Source organism: Trachypithecus francoisi, unplaced genomic scaffold, assembly GCF_009764315.1.
Source record: "Trachypithecus francoisi isolate TF-2019V2 unplaced genomic scaffold, Tfra_2.0 Lachesis_group10, whole genome shotgun sequence".
NCBI classification, from domain to species: domain Eukaryota; kingdom Metazoa; phylum Chordata; class Mammalia; order Primates; family Cercopithecidae; genus Trachypithecus; species Trachypithecus francoisi.
The window spans coordinates 30,874,481-30,895,150 of NW_022681455.1; the positions used below are offsets into that span (position 1 = coordinate 30,874,481).

Consider the following 20,670-nt stretch of genomic DNA (forward strand, 5'->3'; position numbering starts at 1 on the left):
CTGGAGGGAAGCTCTCGCCATATATAATATTTTTGAGGCAGCCAACTAAGAAACTGGGATTCTGGTTCTCTCCAGGGTGCAAAATCCTGCGGGAAGGAAGTGAATTCTCAGGGGCCCAGAATGAGTCTCTAAAGGACCTCTGCCAGTCAATTCTAATCTCTCTTCTCCCCCTCAAGTCAGCCCCTGCTTCTGCCTCTTTCTCTGTCTCTCCTAGATTCTCCCGCTCTGGAGGGCCTGAGCTGCCGGCCACCACCCCCAATGCCGCTTTTTGCTTCCTCTGCCTCTCTTCATCTCTCTTTGTCTGGGGTTTCTTTGTCTGGGGTCTCCCTTTGGTTCTGTTTCACAGTTCTCAGCCTCCCCTCCCTTTCTCCCCAGCCAGGCTGCTCCGTCCTTCTCTGCGGGGGCCTAGAGGCTCGATGAGGGGAGCGGGACTTGGTTGCCATGGTCACATCGAAGCCAGCCGCAGCTGGCCCGGGCAGCTGCTCCTCCTGGGCCCAGGGCCCCGGACGCTCGGACAAAGCCAGGCGGTGTTGGCAGCCCCAGACCTGAAACCCCAAAGGCCTGAGACTGGGGTGACTGGGACCTAAGAGAATCCTGAGCTGGAGGTGAGAGGGAGGAAGCCAGAGATGAACTGGGAGGGCAGGAGTGGGCGCTGGAGCTGGGCCCTCCCCTTGTGGGCAGGGACCAGGCGGTCCTGGCTGGAGGCTGGAGGTGCTGTGGGAGGAGGGGAGCGGCCCAGAACTTGGCAGGGAGGAGGGGAAGGACAGGGAATAGAGTTGGGGGCCATGGTGTGGCAAATGGGCTGAGGAGCTAGGGTGTCCCCCAATGGGGGACCATTGTCCAGAAACAGGTTCTATTCTCTCTTTGGGCCTTGTGTCCCCGTCTGTCCTGCAGGTGCCTCTTCCTTTCTCAGCCTTTTATTCTTCTCATCTCCCTGTGTCCCTTAGCTTCACACTTTGCGCCCCAGTCTCCCTCCTCTTTCCTTCCACTCTCCTTTTCACTCCAGCCCCTTCTCTTCCCTTGTCCTTGTTTCTTGTTCCCTTGGTCTGTCTGCCCAGCTCTCAGGCCTCCTCAGTTCCCTGCCTTCCTCTCTTAGGAGTTTGTTCCCAACACTGTTTCCCCACCACGTCCACTTCAGTTCCTTCATCCAGTTCAGCCCTTTTCTTCCCAAACTTCAGTCTCCTCCTCTGAGCCCCTGGGGCTTCCCACCTTTTGCTGTGTGGGCCCTGTCTTCATCCTCCTTTTCCTCTCTCCCGTCTCCTCAGCCTTGACCTCAGTCCATCTCCTGTCTTTCTGGGAGTTCCCTCACCATTGTCCCCATCTGACCATCAGCCTCCTCTCCCTCTTCTTGTCCCTTGTCCCCTTCTTCCCCATCCACAGCTGAGCGGTTTCATCTCCCAGAGATACATCAGCTCAGTCTCCTCCTTCACTCCCTGGCCTCAGTTTCCAGTTTGTATTCGGTGGCATCAGGTCTGACTCACACCCAAAACCTTGTCCACTCCTTCACCCTGCCCCCTACCCGTCGCTTCTCACTCTCCCCAGCTGCTGACCCAGCCTGCTCCCCCAGAGGCAGCTGCAGCTCTCAGAAGGGACTGCAGCTAGTATATGTGTGGGGGCCCATCTGGTCTGTCCTCTCGCTCGCTGGTCGTGCTGGGCTTCCCTCCTGTGGCCAGGTGGTCTGCAGGCCTGAAGCTGTCCTCTCCCCTCTCCTATGTGCCTCTCCTCACATTTTTTCAGCTGTTTCCTGTCCTCTCCTTTCTGGGCAGTAGGCTGCCACTGGCTTGAAGGGGAGGGAAGCCCAGGATGGGAGGGGATGGTAGAAGGTCACTTGGGGTTCTGGGGGACACAGGCGGCCTCTGGGGTTCGGAGTGATGCAGGAGATGTGGAACGGGCTCTGGGACCACGGACGGGCAATCAGGCCCTCTTGGTCTTTGGTGCTGCTCTCTGGGCCCCAGGATGGCTGGGATTTCCCTTTCAGGCCCCTGGGAAGCCCGAGTCCCGCATTCCAGCTGGCTCCAGCTCCCTTTCTGTTGTCACTTGACTCCACTGGGCCCCAGCCTTGCATCCCTCCCACTCCTCCAGCCTGGAGCTGGGGCGAGGTGGGCATCACCAGTAGGAATTTCTCCTGAGGCAGTGAGAAGAAGGGACAAAGGTTTCAGGACTCTCTAGCTCCTTCTGCTCTCCCCAGTGGACCCCTCTGTCTGGCACTGGACCCCTCTGTCATCCACTTAGCTGGGGTCAGCATGGGTCTGCGGTGTGGAATGTCCCACCAGGGTATGACAGGCTGTAGCTTGCCTGGCAGGCCTGTCGGGGCTTTCCCAGAGCACAACTCCTGGAAGGAGGGGCTGCATGCTGCCAGGTGAGGTGACTTGGGAAGCCTTGGCCCCACCCCCAGGCTGGCCCCACCCCCAGTCCAGCGTCTCCTGGGCCTAGATTCCCCAGCTGCTGTCTCCGGAGGGGTAGGTGTTCTGGAGGAATCCCTGGGGGCTTGGTGGGACATGGAGGCGGGAAGAAGCTGCTCTCCGAGTGACCCTGAGGCTGTCTGTTAGCAGGTCCCTCAGCCGTTGGAACGTCCTTGGGCTTCTGTACTAGTGCCCATGTGTGCCTCGGCCTTTCCCAAGGGCCAGCTTCTTCCTGGTAGTGCTTTTGTGTACTTGTCTGGTTGGGACTTCGTGTTTCTTTCTTGGGATTGTTGTCTGGGACTGCAAGCAGGGTATGTTTTTATCTACTGTGAGGTTTCTGGGGTGGAGATGTGCAGTGGAGTGAGACCTTCCTGTGACCGTGACATTGTCTAGGTGGTGAGCGGGTGTGGGAGTGTGGAGAGAGGTGAGGGGCTGAAGTAGTGCTGAGCGGGCGGGTGGGAGAAGCACCTCCCACCACAAGTTGTTCTGTCCCGCTCCATCCTCTGCCCAGCAGCTCTCTCAGTTGCATTGCCTACTCATTGTCACTGTGTCATCTTCCCTGGGTCTCTTGGTCCCCCCTTCCTTTTGACTGTGTGTGATTTTCACTGTGCCTCCATCCTTCTCCTGCTCCTCTTCTTCCTCCTCCCGACCACCCAACTTTGTCCTGGCCTCATTTTTGTCTTCTTCTGGCCAGTGATCAGACCTTCCGGCTCACCAGGGCCAGAGCTGGCTGGACCTGAGGGAGGCTTGTCCTGAGGACTCCTGAGTCCCCTCCGACTCCACTCCGTTGGGAGCCCAGGGGAATCAGGGCCTGGGCGTCTGGACGCCCGGGTCCCTGAGAAGGCCCTGCAGAGAGAAGAACTGAGAGGAGAAGGTTAGAGAGGAAGGGGTTAGAAGAGAGTGGGCCCGCCCTCAGGGTCTGGGGCCTTCCAGGTTGGGTCGTAGGGGCGGGAGCGCACAGGCTGCGAGAGAGGAGCAAAGGTTGGTGGAGTGAGAAGAGCTGTCTGGGGCCTGGCTGGACAGGTGAGCCCTGAGACCTGAGCCCTGCTCCCTTCTCTGGGCTAACTCCGGCAGCTGGGCTGGGCCTAGCCTGTGGGAACCTGCTTCTTCCTCTGTGCCCTGGGGCTGCTCCCCTTCGCCTCTCCCAGCAGGAACCGAGCCCAGAAGTAGGAGGGGCGTCTTCCCCTCGTGGGCCTTGAGCGGGACTACAGCCGGCCCCCTGGGGCGCCAGCTTTGGAGGTTCTCGTTTTGGGAAGCGGGGGTGGGCTGCGAGCTGGGCGCGGAGCTGGCCGGGGGCAGCGGCGCGGGCGGTTGGGCGGCCTGGGAGCGCACTGGCGGGCTCGGCGGGCAGGTTACCTGGGGGAGGCCGGGCCGGGCGCGGGCGCACGGGGTGGGCGTGGCGGGCGCGGGGCCTGGAGCGCGGCGCGGGGCGTGGGAGCCACCGGGACTACTGGGTCCGGGAGGGGGAAGGGAGGGCGGCGAGCCCGAACGCGCGGCGAGAAGGCCGAGGGGAGGGAGCAGAGCGAGGAGCGGGAGGAGGAAGGGAGGGAGCCGAGGCGAGGGGGAGGCGGCGCCTGGGCCCGAGCCGCCCCAGTCCTGGCTCCTCTCCCCGGAACAGGCCCCCGACAGCTGCTCGCGGGAGCCGCCTCCCGACACCCGAGCCCCGCCGGCGCCTCCCGCTCCCGGCTCCTGGCTCCCTCCGCCTCCCCCGCCCCTCGCCCTGCCGCCGAAGAGGCCCTGCTCCCGGGTCGGACGCCTGGGTCTGCCGGGAGGAGCGATGAGAGGTAGGGAGAGCGGCGGGCGGACCCCGCTGGCGGAGGCCTGGGGCTCTTGGGGTGGCGGCGCGCGGCGGCGGCTGCCGGGCGAGGGACGGGAGAGGCAGGACGTCCCGGGCCGTGCTTGGTCGTCCAGCTCTTCTAAGCCTCCCTGCCCGCCTCCCCGATGCTCTGGCTTACCATCTGAAAACCGAGGGCGGGCGCTGGGGGGAGGTGAAGCCCCTGACCTCCCAGAAAGAGTTTTGAGCCTCCAGCATGGAGGGAAGTCCCCCTTCACTCAGTGTGGAGGTACTGAGCCCCGGGAGGAGATGCTCCTGCGCAGCCCCACTGAGTCAGCTCATCCACTGCCTGGAGAGCAGGGCCTGCCCTCCACCTGGCCAGTCCCTGCGGGCATCTACTGACTGCTAAGCCTTCGCTCAGCCAACACCCAGTTGGTCAGCCTGGTCACAGTCCAGCAAAAAGAGGGACTGACACTGTAACCCACCAGTGACACCACTCTTCCCTGCTGGATGGTCAGTTGGCTCTGGCATGACAACATGTCATTGCCAGTGAGCGCCATCCTCAGGGTCCCACCCCCCACACCTGGCTCCTGACGGAACATTTCTTCCCAGTACTTCCAGCAGCCAGAGGCTGGCGCCCAAGCTCGCTGGCTGTTGCTGAGGGCCTGTAGGTGTGTCCAGGACTGAGTGGTGTAGTGGAGACAGGTGAAAGGAGAGTGGAAAGGCAGGGAAAGGTTGTTGTCCTTATTGCCACTCTTCCCACCCAGCGCCCACCTGTTCTCTGCCCCCTCGACATCCCTCTGGCTTGGTCACCCGTGTGTGTTAGAGGCTGGGCCCCAGTCCTCTGGGGATCCTGTGCCCAAGGGCCTGGGCGTGTGTGTCTCATGCTGTCTTCTGGTCACAGGAGCGTGTAGTGTCTGTCATTTCATGTTCACAGGTGTCTGAAGTGGCTGTTCATTGAGCGATGGGGTTGGACTTGAAGGAATGCTAAGGTGTGGACAGGTTGATGTGTGCATGAGCCTCTGTGTTTGCTCTGTCTCAGAAACTCTGTGACGGTTGTCAGAGACACTGAGAGGGGGGTGTGTGCATGCCACATTTAGCCTCGCTGTTTACAGCCAGTTCAGTAAGTTTCTGTGTCTCACGGTGTGTGTGTGTGTGTGTGTGTGTATACAGAGCTGTGTGGGTGTTGTCTGAGTGGGACATGGGGGGTTGGGAGAGGAGCGTGAAAGACTTGAGGCAGGGTGGCCTGGCCCCTGGTTTGGCTTTGGTTGTAATGGAGTGGGAGGCGGTGGGATTGGGGAAGGTCTTCTGGGACTGACCTCTTTTGCTGTCTGTGTCTCTGACTATGGGCTGAAGACCCAGTGGAGAGAGATGAGGTAACTGGGGGTGTTGGAGAATGGAGAGCCCAGATGGCTCTGTGCTTCTCTGTGCTCCTCTGCTTGGCTCTGTGCCCCGTGTTTCTGAGCCTGCTCTATTTACCTCTTGCATTGTGGCTCTCGATCTGTCTCCGCCTGCCTCCTATCCTCTGCCTGCCTTTGTGTCTCTGCCCCGGGCTCCTCTCCTCTCGCCTCTGTGTGGCTCCGATGACTCATCTGGGATAGGCATGAAGGTTACTCAGGGGAACAAGAGCCCCGCTGTTCCAGAGAGAGGTGGGGGTGGAGAGTGGCACCCAGGAATTCTGAGCCAGTCTCCTGGGACTCTGGCAGCCTGCTCCCTAGCGCTGGACCCTAAGGGACCAGGCGTGATGCCTTCTGGTTCTAGCCTCTCCTTAATAACTGAGTGCCCCCCACAACTCAGTCATCCCCCTCAGCTGCTGCTTCAGAGCTCTGGGGTCTCAGCTGCCTCTTACATTCCTGCCCTAGTGCATTGTGGGAGCAGCTGAAGGAGGACAAAGGGATGGGGGAGTATCCCCCACTCCTCCTACCTCCTGGGGTGACCTGCCTTCCTTGTCTTTAGACCCGCCCTCATCTCCAAGGCAACTCAGCCTTTCCTCATTCCCTCAGAGGCAGCCACCTTCTGGAAGTGGGAACTGGGGGGACTGGATGTCTGGGTCTCAGGAAGGCAGAACAGGGATAACTGGGCCCAAGATGCCCTGAACCTGATAAGAGGTGGCAGTCGAGCCCCTCGGGACTCTAGGGCCTGGAGACTTCACTGCGGGGCTCTGGGACCAGTACAGGTCAGGACAGCTTTTCCTGCAGCAGGGGAGGGGAGAGTAGTTATTTGGGTTTGTAAGGAGATGCCGTTTAGAATTGTTTTATGTGGGGTAAGCTTCCTGGGCCTGAGGAACAGAGTAGGGATTTTCAGACTTGAATGGGCACAGATCACCTGGGCATTGTGTTAAAATGCAGATTCTGATTCAGCAGGTCAAGGGTGAGCCTGAGATTCTGATTTCTTCCATGCTTCCAGATATTGCTGATGGTCCAGGGACCACCCTGGGCCTAGAGGGCTCTAGGGGACAGTAAGACTGGAAGGTGCTGGGGTCCCCTCTCCCCTTCTCTTAGAATTCTAGACTCCTATGTGGGAGGGCAGCAGGGTCAGCTGGTCCAGGCTTATCTGATGTTTAATTCTATCATATCCTCAACAAGGAATTGCCCAACCTTTTCTGGGACATTTATTTTTTAAAATTCAAAATGAATTTCATATTCTTTTACATGTCATATGGTTTTACATAAATGCATTTATGTTGTAGGATTTAGAAAAATAGTACAATCAACCTGTCTTTTTTTATTTGCTTTTCTTTTGCCCCATTCATGTTAACTTGTGTTATATTATATTCTATTGTTATATTCTATTATATATTCTTTATCTCTAGACATACACACAGGTATATGTACAAACATGGGTGCTTGTTCTGTTTTCAAAAGGTGGGATAATTTTTTTTTTTTTTTTTTGAGACGGAGTCTCGCGGTCACCCAGGCTGGAGTGCAGTGGCCGGATCTCAGCTCACTGCAAGCTCCGCCTCCCGGGTTTACGCCATTCTCCTGCCTCAGCCTCCCGAGTAGCTGGGACTACAGGTGCCCGCCAACTTGCCTGGCTAGTTTTTTGTATTTTTTAGTAGAGACGGGGTTTCGCCGTGTTAGCCAGGATGGTCTCGATCTCCTGACCTCGCGATCCACCCGTCTCGGCCTCCCAAAGTGCTGGGATTACAGGCTTGAGCCACCGCGCCCGGCAGGTGGGATAATTTTTTATACTTCTGTAGGTTGCTTTTCATATTCAACAGATACACAAGGAAATTACACTAAGTTAGGAATTTATTGCCTCTTTGTTACTTTTTATAGCTGCAGAGTAGTCCATAAACCTTATTATTAGTATTTTTAAATTCCAGCCTGTCCCCTGTGGGCATTCACGTATCTTACAGATTTATGTCTCACAAAAGATGCCATAATAAACATCTTTGAGCATCTTCTTTTTTTTCTTTCTTTTTTCTTTTTCTTTTTCATTTTTTTTTTTTTTTTTTAAAGAGATGGGGTCTCGCTATGTTGACCAGGCTGGTCTCTAACTCTTGGCCTCAAGTGATCCTCCCATCTCAGCCTCCCAAAGTGCTGGGGTTACAGGCATGAGCCACCAGACCCAGCCCTGCACATATGTTCTTTCTTCCTGGTACTTCTGTCTCCCCATTTGGGTAGATCGTTAGGAGAGGGAATGCTGGGTTGAAGAGGATGTGCTTTTTAAATTATAATAGACATTGCTAGGTCCCTTTCCTAATAGAGGATAACACTACATTTCTGCCATCGAGCATGGTGCCTCCCTTTTCTTCACCCTCCACCACTTTTATATGTTATAGCCTTAAAAAATATCTAGTCAATCTGCGTGGTATTTCCCCGAGGCTAGTGAATTTGACCATTAAAAAAAATGTTGGCAATTTGGCTTTGCTTTTCTGTGAAATGACTATTCAAATTCTTTGGCTGTTTCTTTATTGGGTTACTTATATATTTTTTCTTGTCAGTTCCTAAGGGGCCTTAGTTTATTGTAGTTATTAAACCTTTTCCTGTTGTGTGTGTTATAACATTTTTTGCACACTTGTTTATTCTAAGCCATTGTCTGTGGGGGTATTTTGCCCATTCTTGATTGCAGAAATGTGGCTTCAGGAAGTTAACTGATCTCTGCCCTAGTTTCTTCATGTGTTAAATATGGATAGTAATAGTATCTACCTTATGAAGTGACTGTGAAGATAAAATTATGGATTCTGTTTAAGGGTTTAGGCCAGTGTCTGGCACAGGGGAAGCATTCTAAAAATACAGCTGATGCTGTTAAACAATGACTGTTGTTGTTGTTTTACTGTTATTATCCCCAAAGCGGCCCATTCTGTCTGTTGCTGTCAGCTATGACTCAGTCCCCTGATTAACTTACCCACCACCCATTTTATCCCCTGCAGAGATGCTGCCCCCACCCCCTTAGGCCCGAGGGATCAGGAGCTATGGGGCCAGGGGCCCTCTCATCTTTACTGCTGCTGCTCTTGGTGGCAAGTGGAGATGCTGACATGAAGGGACATTTTGATCCTGGTGAGGAGACTGAACCATGGGTCCCTGAGGGCCAGGGCTTGGGAGGTAGAGAGTTGGGGGCCTTGACCTGTTACATGCCTGCTTTTTACTCAGCCAAGTGCCGCTATGCCCTGGGCATGCAGGACCGGACCATCCCAGACAGTGACATCTCTGCTTCCAGCTCCTGGTCAGACTCCACTGCCGCCCGCCACAGCAGGTACTTGGCACACCTGACACACCTGCAGCTGCCCCGAGGGGAGCCCCTGGGACCTCTACTTCCCCTCCAACCCCTCTGCCCATGCCAGTGAAAGCCCTGCAGTGTGAGGGGCGAATGAAGTGGGGTTTAAGTACTGGAGATAGAGGCAGACCTGGGGCCAGATGTTCTCTGTGCCCGTCTTCACCCTCTCAGGTTGGAGAGCAGTGACGGGGATGGGGCCTGGTGCCCCGCAGGGTCGGTGTTTCCCAAGGAGGAGGAGTACTTGCAGGTGGATCTACAACGGCTGCACCTGGTGGCTCTGGTGGGCACCCAGGGACGGCATGCTGGGGGCCTGGGCAAGGAGTTCTCCCGGAGCTACCGGCTGCGTTACTCCCGGGATGGTCGCCGCTGGATGGACTGGAAGGACCGCTGGGGTCAGGAGGTGAGGCTGGCAGAGGCAGCACCCAGAGGAGGTTGGCTTTCCTCACTTCCAGCTGTACTTTAAACACCACCTATACACTGACGACTCTCCAGTTTATATAATCGCCAGCCCAAGCCTCTCAGCTGAGCTCCAAACAGTATTGCAAACCTGGCTACCTTTTGGACTTCTTCACCTAGATGTCTTTTTTTTTTTTAAAAAAACAGATGGGGTCTTGCTATGTTGCCCAGGCTGGTCTTCAACTGCTGGGCTCAGCGATCTTCCCACCTTAGCCTCCCAAAGTGCTGGGATTACAAGCATTGTAGCCAGCCACCTAGATGTCTAATAGGCATCTCAAACGAACCTTTAATTTCCCAAGCTGAATTTGATTCCCATTCCCAACCTAAACCTGCTCCTCCCCTGGCATTCTCCAGCTCAGGAAGTGGTATCACCATTGCCTGGTTGCCTAGGCTATAAGCTAAGATGATATCCTTGATTCCTCTTTTTCTCTCACCTCCTTCCAAAGCATCAGCAGCCCAGTGCGTTCTACCTCCATAGTGTTCCTGAGTCCAGTCACTCCTCACCACTCCACCTCTACTGCCCTAGGCCACCCGCCCACCATCTCCAGCTTAGATGAGTGCAGTAGATGCCAAATGGGTCTCCCTGCTTCTGTCCTTTTCTGCCTGGAGCCAAATTTCCACCCGGGGGGCTGCATCAAGTGGACCTTAAAGCATGTAAATCAGATACGTCACACCTAGCTGACACCCCTGTGCTGGCTTTCCATTCTGCCAGAACAAAAGCTGAGCCCCTAGCTGGTGCAGGATGCTCAGCCTGACCTGGTTCCTGCCTGCATCACTTGCTCCTTGCGCCCCCTTGGCCACAATGCCTTTCTCATTGTTTCTGGAACAAGCCAGGGCTCGTTCCCACAGCTTCCGGACGTTTTCTCTGTGCCTGCAAAGCTCCTCCCGCAAATAACCACAGGCTCTCCCTCACTCCATTCAGTTCTCCGCCAGGTGTCACCTCCTCAGAGAGCCTTTTCTGGCCACCCACCGCACTGCTCTGTCCATACACCCTGCCTCTTGTTCTTCGCAGCTGTTTCCCTTGCTGGGATTTCAGTCCTGCAAGGGCGGGGAGTGACGTTCACCACTGAGAACATGCCTGGCACAGAGCGGGCACTCACCCACCTTCTGCTGAATGAACAGAGGGAATGGGCTGAAATGAAGGGGAAGCTGAGGCAGGGGTGCAGGGCTGTGAGGATTGAGGAGAATCTGGGCACAATGGGAGGATAGGCTGGGAGACAAATGGATGGAGCCAGACAAGGAGAAGAGGGCAGCTGAGCCTGGAGTCTGAGGACAGAACATCAGAGCTGCAAGAGGGCCAGAGGTCTCAGCTGCAGATCTTCATTTCACCCATGCCTGGCTGCGCCCCACAGTGCTGTATGCTCGGTGCCACCCCTCACGGGTCTCTAAGTGGCCACCGTAGGCTGGGCCAGGGAGCAGCTGGTAGCTGGGAAGTAAGATCTGACCTGGACCCCTTCCCACCCACCCCGTTTCCTGGCCCACAGGTGATCTCAGGCAATGAAGACCCTGAGGGAGTAGTGCTGAAGGACCTTGGGCCCCCCATGGTTGCCCGACTGGTTCGCTTCTACCCCCGGGCTGACCGGGTCATGAGCGTCTGTCTGCGGGTGGAGCTCTATGGCTGCCTCTGGAGGGGTGAGTGGCCCAGCTCCCTGGGAATCTGTTTCCTGAGCAGGGGAGTGCAGGGTGGGGAGTGTGGAGAATGGGCATCCAGGATTCCCTTTCTCCTGCTGGGAAACTGTCACTCTGAGGAGGGGGCTAGCCAGCATTGTCTCCTCCATGCCAATGTGCCAGTGGAGAGATATGAGAAGGGACCAGAAACCTGCCCAGGCCTGATGCAGGGATGGGGGATGGAGCCTTCGTGCCTCTGATCCCCATCCTCTCACCCTGCCCCAGATGGACTCCTGTCTTACACCGCCCCTGTGGGGCAGACAATGTACTTATCTGAGGCTGTGTACCTCAACGACTCCACCTATGATGGACATACCATGGGCGGGTAAGAAAGACCCCTACAGGACGTGGGGTTTGGGGTGGGAGGGAGGACTCTGTGTCTGTGTGTGTGTGTATGTGTGTGTGTGTGTAGGGGGGATGGTAAGTAGGGTGGAGAGTAAGATGGAAGAATTGAGAAGAGGCATGGGTTAGGTGGGGCCTCAAAGGGTAGGACTTGGGTGACCACTAGCCCATATGACACTGTACAAAAAACGCACCTCTTTGCTAACACACATGGTTGGAAATTGCTGCAATAAATATGCACATCACAGATTGAAATGGTGCCCCTTAGAGGTGGTGGTGTGCTGGATGTGACCTGCAAAGTACCTGTGATACAGCTAGGGTAGGGGTGGAGAGAAGAGAAGAGCCAGCTGCATGAGTGTGGGGTGGGGTGGGAATGGGACTAGTGGACGGGAGCCAGGCTTGCCAGGCCACTGTGCCGGGGGGTGACGGGGCAGAGTGCCTGGATATCAAGACCCTCTTCCCTTCCAATCTCCTCTTCCTTGGTCCCTTCTCCAGATTGCAGTATGGGGGTCTGGGCCAGCTGGCAGATGGCGTGGTGGGGCTGGATGACTTTAGGAAGAGTCAGGAGCTACGGGTCTGGCCAGGCTATGACTATGTGGGATGGAGCAACCACAGCTTCTCCAGTGGCTACGTGGAGATGGAGTTTGAGTTTGACCGGCTGAGGGCCTTCCAGGCCATGCAGGTGAGTGAGTCCGGCTCTCGAGGAGGGCTCTGAAGCCATGGGTGGTGCCGTTGGGGTGCCCCCAGCACTCTTAGCCTTGACCTTGTGCCCTCTTCCCTTCCCCCCAGGTCCACTGTAACAACATGCACACGCTGGGAGCCCGTCTGCCTGGCGGGGTGGAATGTCGCTTCCGGCGTGGCCCTGCCATGGCCTGGGAGGGGGAGCCTATGCGCCACAACCTGGGGGGCAACCTGGGGGACCCCAGAGCCCGGGCTGTCTCAGTGCCCCTTGGTGGCCGTGTGGCTCGCTTTCTGCAGTGCCGCTTCCTCTTTGCGGGGCCCTGGTTACTCTTCAGCGAAATCTCCTTCATCTCTGGTAAGTCCCTGAAATTGACAACTGATTTCATTCCTAACTCTGCAGTGTCCCCAAAATATTCATTCCTTGCATCATATCCACCCATCACCCACCGAAACTTCTCAATTAGGGGTACCCCAAATAGCTTGAGCCCCTTTCTGCCTCCTGTTCTCTGCATATCCGTCTTTCCTTTGTAAGCCCCTCGCCCATGACTGTTATTGAGCTAGTATGACAGTATTGGTTGTTAAAATATTGAAATACTTCTGTATTAGTTGAGAAATACCCTCTTCTCTAAGCCTCCAGATAACTATCCTTGGCTTCCCCACAATCCAGCAACTATAGGGTTAACACCCACCACAGCTAGGGACTTCCAGGACCCTGCTCCCCCAACCCCCACTGGTCAGTGGTTGTCTATTGAGAATCACCCATGCTTCTGCTCCTTTGCACAGCAATCCACTGCCTCCCTTGGGTCTCCTCCTCATTTACCTCCCTCCTTTCTTTTTGTTCCTTCTCCCCAGATGTGGTGAACAATTCCTCTCCGGCACTGGGAGGCACCTTCCCACCAGCCCCCTGGTGGCCACCTGGCCCACCTCCCACCAACTTCAGCAGCTTGGGTGAGCAGTCTTGGGTGGGTGTGTGGACCCTCTGCACCCTTCTCCCTGGGCCTCCCCCTCGGCTAGGGTGGGACCCTCCTATGGTGCTGACCCTGCTGCCTCGGCCAGAGCTGGAGCCCAGAGGCCAGCAGCCCGTGGCCAAGGCCGAGGGGAGCCCGACTGCAATCCTCATCGGCTGCCTGGTGGCCATCATCCTGCTCCTGCTGCTCATCATTGCCCTCATGCTCTGGCGGCTGCACTGGCGCAGGCTCCTCAGCAAGGTGGGCACAGCTGCGGCCTGTGGAATGGTGGGGGGAGGCTAGGCCCCAGCATGAGCCATGGTCCAATGGGGTCTGCAGGGCACAGCCCTCTAGCATTCCAAGAGGAGGGCTTAGTAAAGAGACCACTTACACCATGTCAAAGAGGGGATGGGGCTCATAAGGAGGGCTGCTCCCGAGTCCCGGGTCTGCTCAGCAGAGAGGAGGCGGCAAATACCACGACCCAGAGGAGAGAGTCTGTGGATAGGGTGCCTTGACAGGGGCAGTAGACTTTGGTCCTGGGATGCAGCTGGCCCGTGCCTACCCATCAGGGAGGGCCTGGGAGAATAGATGCCCTGACTTCACTTTCTGCCCCAAATTCCTGCTGGGCTCCTCTCTGGCCAACCCAAACCAGGCCTGTTGGTGCAGTCTACCCTGGTCAGCCTTGGGGCAGAAGCAGGGTGGAGACAGGCGGAGAGTGGGGCTGGAGGGGCAAAGGGAAGATGTCTGGCACACCCCAGGCCATGTCTTCCAGCGGGAGTCCAATGGCAGTAATATACATTAAGGTTGATGGCTGGACACGATTGCTCACACCTGTAATCCTAGCACTTTGGGAGGCCAAGGCAGGAGGATCACCTGAGGTCAAGAGCTCCAGACCAGCCTGGCCAACATAGTGAAATCCCCCATCTCTACTAGAATACAAAATTAGCCAGGCATGGTGGCTCATGCCTGTAATCCCAGTTACTCGGGAGGCTGAGGCATGAATCTCTTGAACCCGGGAGGTGAAGGTTGCAGTAAGCTGAGATCGCGCCACTGCACTCCAGCCTGGGCGACAAGAGCGAAATTCCATCTCCAAAAACAAACAAACAAACAAACAAACAAACAAAAAGGCTGATAGTTATGGACTGGGCAGATGAGGGTTGGAATCTCATTGTGGGACAGGGAAGTTTACCTCCATGCTCTTGAGCTTCAGTTTCTCTTCTTGTTAAAGATGGTGCTGATAGTATCTACAGCTGTAGGGCTCTTGTGAGGGCTGAGGGAGGCAACGCAGGGATGGACACAGCAGAGGGCCAGGCTGTGTGTGCTGAGCAACACGGGTGACGCCTCCCATCCCCATGACAAGGCTGAACGGAGGGTATTGGAAGAGGAGCTGACGGTTCACCTCTCTGTTCCTGGGGACACTATACTCATCAACAACCGCCCAGGTCCTAGAGAGCCACCCCCATACCAGGAGCCCCGGCCTCGTGGGAATCCGCCCCACTCTGCTCCCTGTGTCCCCAATGGCTCTGGTAAGACTCGCCTTGTTCCAGTCGCACCTCTGTCCTCTCTGCTGTTTTCTTACTGTAACCCTTTCCCATTCTCTTTTTTTCCTGTCTTCCCCAGTTTCCACTTGTTTTCTTCTTTCCGTGCCCCTGGTTACTGCCTATATCACTCTTTGTCCCTATCATGTAGTGTCTCTCAAGAGTTCCGCATGTATTACCCACAGTCCCCCGTGTTCCTATCATGTCTGTGTCCCACAGACATCTCTCTTTGTTGTACCCTCTCATTGTGTCTCCCTGGCCCCTCTGCTTTGTATTAGACTCACCATGTTTGTTCCTTCTATCCATCCATCCTCCATCACCCATCCTTCCATAGCCATACACCCCTGCATCCATCTATCAGTCCTCTATCATTTGTCCTTCTATATTCATAAATCTATTCATCCATCCATCCACCCACCCATATCCATCATCCATCTATCCACCTATATTCATACATCCATCTATCCATCTATATTCATACATCCATCTATCCATCTATTATCCATCCATCCAACAAAACATGTTTATCATCCATCCATCTATTCATATATCCCATCTGTCCATCCATTCATTATCCAGCCAGCCATCCGTCACTCTGCAGATCCTTGTTTTATCCTGTCTGTCTCTTAATGCAGTCATCCCATCAGCCCTGGTCTTGCCCTATTCAAGGTCTCCCTGTCTGTCTAGCCTTGAGTCTCATCCCTTCCCCGTGTTTCCCCTCCTCCTTCTCCCGACAGCGTTGCTGCTCTCCAATCCAGCCTACCGCCTCCTTCTGGCCACTTACGCCCGTCCCCCTCGAGGCCCGGGCCCCCCCACACCCACCTGGGCCAAACCCACCAACACCCAGGGTAAGCCCCTCTGCCCCTGGGCTCCGCCAGGCTCCCCATACCTCTACTGGGGCAGGGAAAAGCCCTCACACCTTGCACTTCCTCCTCTCCCCACTGTAGCCTCTTCTGCTCTCCTGAGCTCCCAAGGAGGAAGCTCTTGTGACCTTAGCTCATCTCTGCTGCTGCTTGCTCTTTTTAAAGCCCGCCCCCACCTTGAGCTGAAGAGTAGAAAGCTTACTGGTCCCCAGCTCTTTTCCCTCCTCCTCTTCCACACCATCTCTTTGGCATTCCAGAGCTAGACAGGAGGTTGCTGTGGTGGCCCCAGACTATTGTAACTCCTCCTTTATTCTCTGCTCTCTCTAGAGCTGTGAGGAGGAGGGCTCTCATCCCGGCGCTTGCCCTCTCCCCCACGTGTCCTCTCTCTGCAGTCCCAGAAGTGAAGGCTCACGCCCCGACCCTTTCCGTCTGCCCCTCCTCTCCTCGGTGTTGCCTTCTCATTGTGGCCCCTTCCCCAGGGCTAAGAGGGGACAGCTCTGTTTCCTCTCTTGTCTGTAGACAACTTGTGTTGGGGCTGTGAGCAGCTGTTATCCTCCCTCCTCTCTGTGTGCCTGTCTCTGCTTGTCATTGAGCTTGGTGTGTTGGGTTGAAAGGGCTGGGAGGGCTTGGCCCCAGGAGGAGCCAGGCGGAAGCCACGGGAGAGCAGCTAAGTGAAGGGGAGGGAGCTGTGGTGAATGGGACAAGGGTTTGGAAGGTGGAGGGTGCCTGGATGCTGGGACCATCCTGAGGTGGGAGAATTCCTGGGGAAGAATTCTTCCAGCCAAGATTTATCTCATGGTCTCCTGAGAGACCCTAGGGAGGCCCTAAAGAGTAAGACTTTATGACAGTTTTGCTCAACCATATTCATTGCCTTGAAAACCTCTGGAATAGCTAACTCTCATCCCATGCCAGTGTCTTCCTGGTTTGAGGTCGGTGCATGGAATACTGGGAAGATACAGCATAGACCCAGTTTCTCAATCGACTGGGAGACACGGGGCCCTCTGGGAGGCTGAGCTGTGGGGAACTATAGCTCTCGGGCTATTCCTGATGCCTCGTCCTGTCTTCTTTCCCCTCACTCCTGCAGCCTACAGTGGGGACTATATGGAGCCTGAGAAGCCAGGCGCCCCGCTTCTGCCCCCACCTCCCCAGAACAGCGTCCCCCATTATGCCGAGGCTGACATTGTTACCCTGCAGGGCGTCACCGGGGGCAACACCTATGCTGTGCCTGCACTGCCCCCAGGGGCAGTCGGGGATGGGCCCCCCAGAGTGGATTTCCCTCGATCGAGGCTCCGCTTCAAAGAGAAGCTTGGCGAGGGCCAGTTTGGGGAGGTAAGGAGGGTGCCTACCCAGCCATCAGTAGTGTCTGGCCTATTGGGTGCTCTGATGCCATGCCTGCACATTCCCCTGGCCAGGAACCTTAGTCATTTGTGACCATGTTAATCCATTTGACCCTGTGATCGCCTAGCAAACGAACTTCTTTCTCCAGGTGCACCTGTGTGAGGTCGACAGCCCTCAAGATCTGGTCAGTCTTGACTGCCCCCTTAATATGCGTAAGGGACACCCCTTGCTGGTAGCTGTCAAGATCTTACGGCCAGATGCCACCAAGAATGCCAGGTGAGGACCAGGGATGGCATCTGGAAGAAGGGACGGGAGGCCATGAAGAGTGGGGAGCCACCTAGAGAGAACAATGGCAGAGCTCAACAGAGGGGTGGCGTTTCTGGGAGGGGATTTGCATGTACACTGGGGGTGGGGACGCCTGGTCCACCTGAGGAAGGAGGTGGGCAGGGGAAGGTGCAGGCCGCCCACTCGGCATTCCTCTTCACCTTCTCCTTGTTCTCCAGGAATGATTTCCTGAAAGAGGTGAAGATCATGTCGAGGCTCAAGGACCCAAACATCATCCGGCTGCTGGGCGTGTGTGTGCAGGACGACCCCCTCTGCATGATTACTGACTACATGGAGAACGGCGACCTCAACCAGTTCCTCAGCGCCCACCAGCTGGAGGACAAGGCAGCTGAGGGGGCCCCTGGGGATGGGCAGGCTGCACAGGGGCCCACCATCAGGTACCTGCTTACCCAGGCCTTGCTGAGAATTCCCCAAGGGGGTCTCCTCCTCTCCCCTTGCTTCAGCCTCAAGGAAAAGAGGGGAGCATGGGGGTAGGAAGGCAGGGAGAGGTTCCAGGAGGGCCTGGGATAAGGAACGTGTGACAAGTTAACCCAGGAACATGGACAGAAAGGCTGGAGGTGACTACGCAAGAGTGGTGAAGGGACTTGGGCCCTGCCATGATGTCCCTTCTGCTTTCTGTCACCCTCACTCCCCTCTGAGTCCAGATTGGGGAGCACAATAAAAGAAGAGCCCCCTAGGGTTGGCTAGGCCTGGAAGATTGAGAGGGAAGTGACCCTTGGCCTCACATGGGCATTCCACCTCCACATGGGGAACCGGAGTGGCCGGGCCCGGGGAGTGGGCTCGCTCTCCTCTCCTGGATGGGAATCTGCGAAGCTGCCCCCAGTGACCTCCTGTCGGCTCCTTTCCCAGCTACCCAATGCTGTTGCATGTGGCAGCCCAGATCGCCTCCGGCATGCGCTATCTGGCCACACTCAACTGTGTACATCGCGACCTGGCCACGCGGAACTGCCTAGTTGGGGAAAATTTCACCATCAAAATCGCAGACTTTGGCATGAGCCGGAACCTCTATGCTGGGGACTATTACCGTGTGCAGGGCCGGGCAGTGCTGCCCATCCGCTGGATGGCCTGGGAGTGCATCCTCATGGTGAGCAGCCCGAGGACAGCCAGGTTGGGGCAGGGCAGGTGGGAAAACACTGGCCGCCACTCACAGCCCTGGTCTCCATCAGTCACGCACTTTCTCTGGGTTGCATTTTACAGAATCTCATCTGTAAAATGAGGTTCTCCTAGCCCAAGGGACTGGGGAAAGCAGGAGCTGCAGTATGATGGGCAAGAGTCCAGGAGCCAAGAGTGGGTACTGGGGTTGGAGACAGGGTGGCAGAGAGCTCAAGAGACAAGGTAGGGGGAGGAAGCTGGAGACAGAAGGGGGTGCGTAGGGAGACTAAGGGTCAGGACCAGAAAGTGGGGGTGGATGGAGAGGAAGGAGTAGCAGAAGGAAGAGGTGGGCCAGGGCCCTGGAGTGAGGACCAGAGCATGGAGAGGAAAGGCAGAACCCGAGGGAGAGGAGTTGAAAAAGGTGGCCAGCGGAGCAGAGTGGAGAGCCTGGCGTCGGGAGGAATCAGGCCTCAGTGGAGCCCAGAGTGGATCTGGGGCTTCCAACAGGAAGGGAGGAGGGTCTATGTTGCCTGATGTCTCTGTTTTTGATGCCTTCTCTGCACCCCAGGGGAAGTTCACGACTGCGAGTGATGTGTGGGCCTTTGGCGTGACCCTGTGGGAGGTGCTGATGCTCTGCAGGGCCCAGCCCTTTGGGCAGCTCACCGATGAGCAGGTCATCGAGAATGCAGGGGAGTTCTTCCGGGACCAGGGCCGGCAGGTCAGAGTGGAGGGGAAGGAAGATGGGTCCAAGGTGGGGGACAGAAGGGGCCGTTGTCATCTTGGAGACTAAAGAATATTTGTTCCCTGCCTCTCATCCATACTGCCACAATGCAGGTGTACCTGTCCCGGCCGCCTGCCTGCCCGCAGGGCCTATATGAGCTGATGCTTCGGTGCTGGAGCCGGGAGTCTGAGCAGCGACCACCCTTTTCCCAGCTGCATCGGTTCCTGGCAGAGGATGCACTCAACACGGTGTGAATCACACATCCAGTTGCCCCTCCCTCAGGGAGTGATCCAGGGGAAGCCAGTGACACTAAAACAAGAGGACCCAATGGCACCTCTGCCCTTCCCCTCCCGACAGCCCATCACCTCTAATAGAGGCAGTGAGACTGCAGGTGGGCTGGGCCCACCTAGGGAGCTGATGCCCCTTCTCCCCTTCCTGGACACGCTCTCATATCCCCTTCCTGTTCTTCCTTCCCAGAAGCCCCTGTCACCCACCCAGCTGGCCCTGTGGATGGGATCGTCTCCAACCTCCTCTAGCCATCCCTTGGGGAAGGGTGGGGGGAAATATAGGATAGACACTGGACATGGCCCATTGGAGCACCTGGGCCCCACTGGACAACACTGATTCCTGGAGAGGTGGCTGCGCCCCCAGCTTCTCTCTCCCTGTCACACACTGGACCCCACTGGCTGAGAATCTGGGGGTGAAGAGGACAAGAAGGAGAGGAAAATGTTCCCTTATGCCTGCTCCGGGATTTGTTCTCAGCTTGGGCTTCTTCCACCTCCATCACCTGAAACACTGGACCTGGGGGTAGCCCCGCCCCAGCCCTCAGTCACCCCCACTTCCCACCTGCAGTCTTGTAGCTAGAACTTCTCTAAGCCTGTACGTTTCTGTGGAGTAAATATTGGGATTAGTGGGAAAGAGGGAGCAACGGCCCGTAGCCTTGGGGTTGGACATCTCTAGCGTAGCTGCCACATTGATTTTTCTATAATCACTTGGGGTTTGTACATTTTTGGGGGGAGAGACACAGATTTTTACACTAATATATGGACCTAGCTTGAGGCAATTTTAATCCCCTGCACTAGGCAGGTAATAATAAAGGTTGAGTTTTCCACAACTGTGTGAGTGGGTTCCTTGGTAACTGCCTCCTGCACCTCCCTCTGAACCCACTTCCCATCTTCCTTTTTTCCTCCCTCTCCCCATTCCATTTCCCATCACCTATTTTGCCCAGTATTGTGTTCTGTTTCTGCATAATCCAGGCTTTTGCCTTTGTGACCTCAGGTGATGCATGAATGTCTGAGTACATGAACCTTCTCAACTCATAGGGGTGCTCTGCTGGAGGCTTGGAAGGAATGCAGTCAGGCCAGGGGTGCTGAACCTTTTTTGTGCCATAAACCCATTTGGCAGTGTGTAGAGGTCTACTGAGTACTCCTCAGGTTTTAAAACCTATAAAATGGGCCAGGTGCGGTGGCTCACCCTTGTAATCCCAGCACTTTGGGAGGCTGAGGTGGGTAGATCACTTGAGTCCAGGAGTTTGAGACCAACCTGGCCAACACTGTAAAACCCCATCTCTACTGAAGATACAGAAATTAGCATGGCGTGGTGGCATGCGCCTGTAATCTCAGCTACTCAGGAGGTTGAGGCAGGAGAATTGCTTAGAACCCGGGAGGTGGGGGTTGCAGCGAGCTGAGATCACACCACTCTGCTCCAGCCTGGGCAACAGAGTGAGACTGTCTCAAAAACAAAACAACAACAAAACCTATAAAATGTATAGGATTATAAAGGAA

The 20,670-nt window shown here is 56.1% G+C and overlaps 1 protein-coding gene across 9 annotated transcripts; it reads left to right on the forward strand.

The window, feature by feature from the left end:
• Positions 1-2,080: 2,080 nt before the first annotated feature.
• On the forward strand, positions 2,081-20,000 carry DDR1 (discoidin domain receptor tyrosine kinase 1). 9 transcript variants are annotated; one of them, XM_033219576.1, is made up of 19 exons: positions 2,405-2,459; positions 4,021-4,186; positions 8,552-8,678; positions 8,772-8,874; positions 9,067-9,295; positions 10,836-10,983; positions 11,245-11,344; positions 11,857-12,043; positions 12,151-12,397; positions 12,895-12,990; positions 13,099-13,250; positions 14,350-14,515; positions 15,265-15,375; positions 16,475-16,719; positions 16,877-17,004; positions 17,232-17,450; positions 17,923-18,157; positions 18,734-18,883; positions 19,000-20,000. In XM_033219576.1, the coding sequence occupies exons 3-19, from the start codon at positions 8,594-8,596 to the stop codon at positions 19,138-19,140; spliced, it is 2,742 nt and encodes a 913-aa protein (XP_033075467.1). In that variant the 5' UTR covers positions 2,405-2,459; positions 4,021-4,186; positions 8,552-8,593; the 3' UTR covers positions 19,141-20,000. The 9 variants fall into 9 exon arrangements, 8 of the variants coding, with proteins under 8 accessions (XP_033075469.1, XP_033075471.1, XP_033075467.1 ...); XM_033219575.1 differs by lacking the exon at positions 2,405-2,459 and adding an exon at positions 2,472-3,425; XM_033219574.1 differs by lacking the exon at positions 2,405-2,459 and adding an exon at positions 2,472-3,276.
• Positions 20,001-20,670: the final 670 nt, after the last annotated feature.